Raw genomic sequence first — 8,578 nt, 5'->3', positions numbered from 1 at the left:
CTTATATACATGAGCTCTTTTCAAGCTTGTAGAATTGTATAGCATAGAGGCTCTCTCGCGCGGGGGGGGGGGGGGGGGGTCCAACTAGAGGACATCAAAAAGGCTTGAAATCAAGCCCGAGCTCGCGTGCGCCAGCACCTGCGGGCACGAATGTCGTCCGGAAATGGGCTGGCCCGTGTGAACCTGCACCCCAACGGTCTGAAACCCGAAAGTGCAGAAGAGTAAACTCATCTGTTACGGAATTAATATTGTTTTAATTCCAATTTTAAATTCTGAGTTTAATCCTACTTAGTGGTGACCGTTACAGGTGTTACACAATTGGTTTTAACACCAATTTAATGGCCATGTTGAATGCTATCACTCCAACATCCCTATATAAAGAGAGGTAGAAGCAATAGCATTTTACACAGTGAGAAACAAAAGGGATTCCAGTAGCTTTTTCATCTCAAAACTCTGCCTCTACTCTCTTCTTTTAGCCAACCAGTGTTCTAAGCTTTGCTTTGTTTGCCGGGTTCCTTGTTTAGGTGCTTAAACAAGGAATCGTAGCACGTTTTATCCTGGGAAACCTAGGCTACAACGCTCCTAGCACTTGTGGGAGGTAGCAAATAAAGTTTTAAGGAAAAGAACTTTGTGTTCGAACTCGTGCTAAACCTTTACCCAAACACTCAACCTTTTCCTTCCCAATTCTTTCTGTTTTCCCATATAATATTAATCTTTTCGTAGGATTATTATTTTTGGGAATTTTCAACCATAGTACCCAACAAAAAACTAGTACTATTGATAAGATTCAATCCATAGACCTCATAATCCTAGAATATCACCACAAGCTACCCTAAAATTTAAAAATCATTATACATAATAATATATTTCTATTAAAACAAATATATATAGGTGGGCCAAACTTAGGACCGCCCCACCTAGGCCGACGGGCCAAGTGAAGGCAATTTATATCGTGCACCAGGACGCGCATTGCATTGTGCGCCCTGATGCAAAACGACGTCGTTTCACATAACTGTATAAAAAATACACATAATTGTATAAACAAACGCACATAACTGTATAAAAAAAATACACATAATTGTATAAACAAATACACATAATTGTATAAACAAATACACATAATCACGTCAACTCCCTACCGCGCATCCCAAAACGACGTCGCTTTGGGAGGCGCGGGACGCATAGTGCTATGTGCGCCGTGGTACACGGTATAACGATTGCCAAGTGAAGTGGTCCTCTAAAATCAAAACCCACACTTGCCTATATTGAGGAAGGGTGGGGCGAGCCAGCAAATAAAGCCCGTGGGAGGGGTGGGGCGAGGCGGCAAATAAATTAAAGCCTGTTTTTACAGCTCTTGTCCATAGCTTAAGGGATTAACAATGTTATGCCAGAACATTAATGTAGGCTGTCGAAATGAACCGATGGGGCAGGAGTGAACTGAAAAGCCCTCCAAAATATGGGCCTAAGACAGGTCGCCCCGCGGGCCTTGGCGGGGGCCTAGCAAATTTGAATATATATAAATTTAAATAAAAAGAGTTAATGACTATATACTAAAATAATTAATTTGGATAGTTTAAACATAAATTTTCATAGTTATTTCTTTGTTTTCTTGAGTAATATTGACTCTATTACAATATAGTATTTGTTGAATCTGTGACCTCCTATTTGAGAGAGTCATAGAGGTGCCATTTTGAAGACCAAACAACCAATATGCATTAATTAATAAATAAGTGTGAAATACAACTAGGTGGTGAAGAGTTCCAAGACCCAAGGACAAACGATGAACTAGTTGCCCGTGCCAGCTACTTGATTCGCTAACCTTTTGACATGGTGAACAAACATGTTCCCAATGTCCCTAGCAATCAAACAACATTGCTTAATAATTAAATCTACATACGGAAGATCCAACAACAGCGAATTAAAATTGAACATCATGAATCACGTCGTCGACAACAACAGTAAGTGGCGTATAGAAAGCATCAACTCGATTTAGGCGCGCTTTCCTGATATTGTACGCCTCCCAAGGGTCGTTTGACTTTTTCCGAAGCCACTTTCGCTCCTCCAGAATCTTCATGGCTACATCGACAACATAAGGGGAACACTGCTCCACCTTAATTGTCTTTAGAGTGTCAATATATCTAACTTCAAATAAGATCGCTTCCAAACGATAACAACGTCTTAGGATTAGACAACTTAATTTTGGGAAATTGGTGCTCTTGACCACCCATTTCTGGAGATTTGTAGCCTCAATGAGCAACACTTCTAAGTTATAAAATTCTTCAAATGATCCCCACACTAGGTCAGAGAAGGCGTTTTCTAGTTTGAGCACCTTTAAAGCTCTCAATACCCTTGGAAACTTCATTATAGGGAGATTAGTCCCGCTCAACCTCAACTTCTTCAGCCTTGTAGAAAACACTAGTTGCTCTAGATGGGTCATACTGTTTTCTGGGATTATAACGGTAAGTGTCTCGAGTTTCGACAAATACCTAATATAATCAAAATTGATGGTGGGGTTTCTGCAAGGTCCAGGGCTGCTACATGGCTCATCAAAGGCACCTTTATAGTAAACCTTGAGATATTCTAAGTTTGGGAACTTCTTATACACCTCTTCAGTGAAATGAGTTGGACTAACCCACGATAATGTTTGTAATTGCTCAATATTCCTGTTTGGAGGATCCACCTCATAGTAATTGCCAAGTTCAAGATGCCTTAAATGTGGTAACTCCCAAATTCTGAATGACAAATGGCCAGTTTTAAGTAGTTGTGGTTCACCACCACAAACAATAATTGTCTGCAAATTCTGATTGTTTGACACTACATCGTCTAAACCCTCAAACCACGGTGGTACAGATAGGTATCTTAGAAAAACTAAATCTCTTAAATGCAATGGCACTATTTCGAAGATTTGAAGTGCACTCAAATCTACAATTCTTAATAGCTTGAAAGATACCGACTTTCCAACATCTCCTTGAAAGAAGAAAAGAGAGCAAGGGTTATTTGTAGTAAAGAGCGCATAATAATCCAACCTATGCGAGTATAAACTTAACCAACGACATGAATTCACAAACATGTCTAATGGCAATCCTAAATCTTTTCGAGTATACGCCGCACATAGGAGACCCTCTTTTTTTGTTTCTCTCGTACAGAAGTCCCATAAGGAGCTATGTATCCAGCAAACATTAGTCATCTTATGTTCCCATTTGCTGATTGAGACCAGACCACTATGAACAAGACCATCTAAATAGCAGTAACCTTCCTCTTCTAAATCCTTGACCAATTGCCTCCCAAATCCCTTACACTCCATTTGCCTCACAAATCCCTCAGCAATCCATATCCTAATAAGCCTTTTCACATTGATTTTAAAGCCTTTTGGATAGACTGCAAAATGTAAAAAACAAACTTTCAAATGTTGGGGCAATTGATTGTAGGATAGAGTAAGCTTACTTAAGTGCTCGGCATCATTGTATAGAGGTCCCAATGTCTCGACTTCCTTTTCAATCTTCATCCATTCCTTTAAAATGTAATCACATTTAGAAAAATGCTCTGCAACCGCAACAATTGACCGTGGCAACCCTTCGCATTCCTTCACAACATGTTTGGCGATTTCTACAAATTTTGGTGCTCTTAGCTCTTTGGGAGAGAGTTTGTTGCAAAATAGATCCCAACTTCTGTTTGGATCCAATATGCACATTTTATGCACATTGCCAAATGTGGCAGCATCGCAACCAACAGCATTGAACTGAGTTGTCAGCAATATACGTATTTGGTATGAAGCATTAGGAAGACATGTTAGGATATCACCCAAAACTCGGGTGTTTGGTATATTATCCAAAACAAGAAAATACATATGCCTACCTCCCAAGTGCTTGTGTAATTTCTCTTTGATTAGTTGAGAAAGAGTGTTTCCCTTGTACTCTTGAGGCACAGTAACCCAAGCTCGAATGTAACCTTCTGCCATATCTGAGCCATAGACTCTTTTAGCCAAAGTAGTCTTGCCAATGCCTGGCAATCCTACAATTGAAACTATGTTTTTTGGCTCAAAGGTATAGAATAACATCTTTTTTACCGCATTGAAGGCATCTTCATTAAATTGATCCTCAAGATTTGGAGAGCATGGCAAGGATGGTCCATCCAACACAACATTCTCAGGTTTCAACCAATGAATGGATGGATGAGTTTCACTGGTCATGGCTGCTTCGGGTTCACTGCTTCTGCTGTTGTTAATAATCTTGGACAGCTCTTCTGCATCTTCTGCAGCTTTTCGCAAGCTTTGATGGAGTTCCCCACGAGCTTTGGCTTGACACTTTCCGTCTTGGGCTAGAAGAAAGCTTCTTAGTTGTATCTCAATGTCATCTTCAGCTTTGAGCGCAAAGTCTCTGATTTTGATTGCCAGATGACGGGCTGGAGCACCACCGTTGTTGTATTCCTTCTCCAGAAAGGCTTGCAAAGAAGAAAGCTTCTCAAACAGAGAATTCAATGGCTTTTCAGCATGAAGAGACACTCTGTGGTTTGGTTTTCGGAACTCAAGGTCGATTGTTGCCATTAGAGAAGCCAATGCAACACAAGCCATCTCTCTTTCTATGTTTTTCTCTCACACGTACTCTCTCTGACTGATATGTTTCTGAGTAATTGATGAGAATGTATATATGTTTGAAGGGCCATTAATATGGAGCTAGCTGGATTCTCATCGTGCATGTACATGCTTGAATTTTTACAATTTTTTTAATGCAATCATACAACTCAGCAAAACTGTTAAGCACATGAAAGTCCATACTGAATTAAAAGTCAACTTACTGCCCAAATTATTGAGTGAACAGGATTAGGAATGATATCTTTTTGCAAACACAATTTCATGTATGACCGTTTATAATATTAATGTAGACCTGTCAAAATAGGCTTAGCCCGCTACGCTAGCCCGTCCTGCCAAAAAGACGGGATGGCCATTGAATTTTATTGCCCCTTTTTTGGTGGGCTTTTTAGCCCGGCCGTCACTCGAAATGGCGGGCTTTGGAGGGCTGACGAGGCCTGAGAAATCCGCCTACTATGTATACATTATAAATATATAGGGAAAGATTCAGGTGCAAGTTAGACTTCCTGTGCGGTTGTGCGAAGGACGCACCTTAAACATTAAAATGGCGCACCTTAAGTATACAAACCACGCACTTAAGCACACAAACAAAACATGTTAAGAACACAAATCACGCACTTCAAACACACAACAAAGAACCTTAAGAACACAAACCACGCACCTAAGGTTTTAAAATGGTTCACCAAGTTTCACACAACTTACGCACCTTAAGCATACAAATTACGCACCTTAAGGAAAACAATACACCTTAAGAAGAAAACTTACTCACCTTAAGTTTTAACAACTACCCACATTAAGCACAAAACTCGCGCACCTTAAGCACAAAACCCACGCACCTTAAGCATAAAACCCACGCACCTTAAGCACAAAACCCACGCACCTTAAGCACAAAACTCACGCACCATAAGTTTCAACAACTACTCACATTAAGTACACAACCACGCACCTTAAGCACAAAACTCACGCACATAAAGCACAAAACCCACGCACCTTAAGCACAAAAACCACGCACCTTAAATTTGACATAGATGCAAAAATTACCAAATTGTCACCTCATTTTTTAAATTTTTTTTTGGTAATCTTGAACGTTGATTTAAGCAAAATCAATGGCTCTCCTCTCATCGCACGACTGCGCCTGGGCGCGACAACCGCACCTGAACCTATATATACATACATACATACATACATATACACACACACACACACACACACACACACACACACACACACACACACATATATATATATATATATATTTATTTATTTATTTAGTTATTTATTTTTTTAATTATTTATTTGTTTATTTATATTGAAAAATGTATTAGTAAGTAGTACAGTGTTTTTTCCACGTCTGAAGAAGTTGAGGTTGAGCTTGGTATGTGTATCATATCATCTTGTTTCTATTCTCTTCTATTATATTTGATGTGAGCCAAATTGTACATGTTTTTAGTGATAGTTTGATTATATTTGTTGGGTTTAAGTTCAAGAAAATGTCACAATAATTGCATATTTCCTTGTTTTCTAATTTTGATATTGTTTACACTGGTTTTGAATGTTTTATGGTGTTTATTAGTGTTTTTGGAACCATTGTAGGTCAAGTGCAAAAGCAAGGGAAATTTCAGACGAGTTTGGAGCCGAAATGGACCGGATGGTGCTGAAACGCAAGATTCGATGCGTCTTGCCAATGGCTCGACATGTCCAAATATTCCAGAAGCCAATCCGATCGGAGCTCAGCAAACTCGACGCATCGAGAAGTTCCAGTAGCGATTCGGGAGTCCAGCCAAATGCTCGATGCGTCGAGAAGTTGCAGTGCCGAGCTGTGAAATACGATGCCACAGACTCGACACGTCGAGCTACCAATCGACGCATCGAGTCTGATATTTGGCAGCTTCTAAATTTGGGCGGAAAGCTTCCTATTTTGCCCCGGTTTGGTTTCCGCTATAAAACCCCGCCTCGGTTCACCCCTAGAGAGAATTATTCAGACTTTTGGAGACAAGAAATAGGAGAATTGAGATCTACAAGTTGTCTTTGGAAGCAAGAAGAAAGCTAGGGAGATTTGGGAAAATCACTTCGTTTATTCTTGTACTCTTTTAGATTATTTGTAAACTCTTTATTATAATTGCTATGTATAATTTAGCCATGCTTGGCTAAATTCCATTAGAGATTTATGGGTAAAAAGTGTTTATGAACCTATGTGCATGTTTATCATATTCTTCAATATATTATTATTTGGGTTATAAGTTATGTTGCAATTGTGATTATATTGTTGTTGCTAGTAGCTCAAGGCCCGAATTACTTGTTTCATAGCTTTATTTATGTCAGAACGGGAGTTAGGCATAATTGAGAGTACACACAATTACACTTAACTGTTGCACCTTTGGAGAGGGCATATATGTTAGGGAGTTTGATTCATGATTATTGTACATCGGGAGATGGTAATAGTTAGGAGTTTATTATGAATGCTTGTTCTTATATTGTTGGGTGTTTATATAACATGAGTGAATATTCACTAGGGTTAGAGATTACAGGAGTAACTCTATACCATATTTGCATTCTCACACTTGTTTAAACCCCAGTTTTAATATTGTTCATAAGGTTGTCACTAGCTAGGTGATTAAATACTTGAATTCCAGGAATCTCATTCTCTCTCTATTGTTTTCACAAACCTGCTACTTTTTTTAATTATTTTAATCAACCATCCATGATAATCATTAGGATTAGCTTCACAAGAATAGATTAGTAGCTAGTGCTTGATACGCCCCACTTCCCTGTGGATCGATAACTCGTTACTCCGAGTAATTATTTGTTTGAGCATTATACTGCAATCAATATTATTTTTGTTTTATTTGCCAAATCTATTTAAAATATCTTCTTCTCATATGGTTTCTTGATAACTGCAGACACATGAGACCATGATAACTGCAAACACATGAGATGTTGGTTAATATGTTATGTGTCTGCCGTTGACATATTTTATACATGCAGTTAATATTTCACTACACCAAATAAGGCATTTAGCGACTATTTTTTTTTTAACGTTTAGCGGCGGTTACAAACCGCCACTATTGTGTTTAGCGGCAGTTATTCAATCGTGTCTAAATAGTGTGTTGCGAAGTATTTAGTGATGGTTTTCTACAATCGCGGGAATTAATGAAAAACTTATTTCGCGGTGGTTTTGAATGCATTTAGCCGCGGTTACATAACCAGTGTTACAATGAGGTACTTTTCTTTTGCTTTTAGCGGCGGTTTTGAAACCACCGCTAAAATGAGGTAATTTTCTTTTTCCTTTAGCGGCAGATACAAAACTGCCACTAAAATGAGGTACTTTTCTTTTGCTTTTAGAGGCGGTTTTGTAACCGCCGCTAAATAAATCTATTTATTTGTTTCTTTAAATTTTAGTGGCGGCCATTAAGTGTCGCTAAATGTTTTTCTTTATTTATTTTTAAAAATTTTAGTGGCGGTTACTAAGTGGTGTTAAATAATTTTTTGTTTTCATAATTAAGTGTCGCTAAATATTTTATAATTACATTATTATATTTTTATAATTATTATTTAAATCTTTATATTGCAATCATAAATAAACTCTATGTACACATTAATTGGAACAAAATTCAATTGTAACTTATATTTGTCAAATAATTGTAACAAAAAAACAAAGAATCTTTATATACTAGAAGCTAATAGTTCTGAGAAAAAAGAGCAACAACATTAAATTGTTTCAGGATCCATTGATTCATCTGCAACAATGAGAGAGAGGTTTCTAAGAAGATAGTACAAGAATACTTATTAATCCATTGACATTCAAAAGGAAACCAAAAGGCCAAATTTCATAAGAAGATGATCAACATTGTCTAAATCCACATCAAGTTAAAGTGGCCTTCGGAAAGTCCCAGTCTCCCTTTGTTTATTCCATCTTTCAACCTGAAAGGAACCCAATTGGACGTAAGATTAAAATATAGTGTATGCACAAGTAGGAATAATACAGAATAT

General features: G+C 38.1%; 1 protein-coding gene across 1 annotated transcript; it reads right to left on the bottom strand.

Annotated features, from left to right (window-relative positions):
- Positions 1-1,918: 1,918 nt before the first annotated feature.
- LOC109185127 (putative late blight resistance protein homolog R1B-23) lies at positions 1,919-4,570 on the bottom strand. Its single transcript, XM_019335101.1, has one exon. It carries the CDS (start codon positions 4,568-4,570, stop codon positions 1,919-1,921), a length of 2,652 nt encoding a protein of 883 aa, XP_019190646.1.
- Positions 4,571-8,578: the final 4,008 nt, after the last annotated feature.

This window comes from Ipomoea nil, unplaced genomic scaffold (assembly GCF_001879475.1).
Source record: "Ipomoea nil cultivar Tokyo-kokei standard unplaced genomic scaffold, Asagao_1.1 scaffold1315, whole genome shotgun sequence".
Classification (NCBI taxonomy): Eukaryota; Viridiplantae; Streptophyta; class Magnoliopsida; order Solanales; family Convolvulaceae; genus Ipomoea; species Ipomoea nil.
Note: the sequence above shows the minus strand (reverse complement) of the source record. Positions and strands in the feature narration are given on the sequence as shown.

Bases quoted from the DNA above. Each gene is read 5' to 3' on its own strand.
- LOC109185127 (XM_019335101.1), bottom strand. From the start codon at position 4,570: ATGGCTTGTGTTGCATTGGCTTCTCTAATGGCAACAATCGACCTTGAG.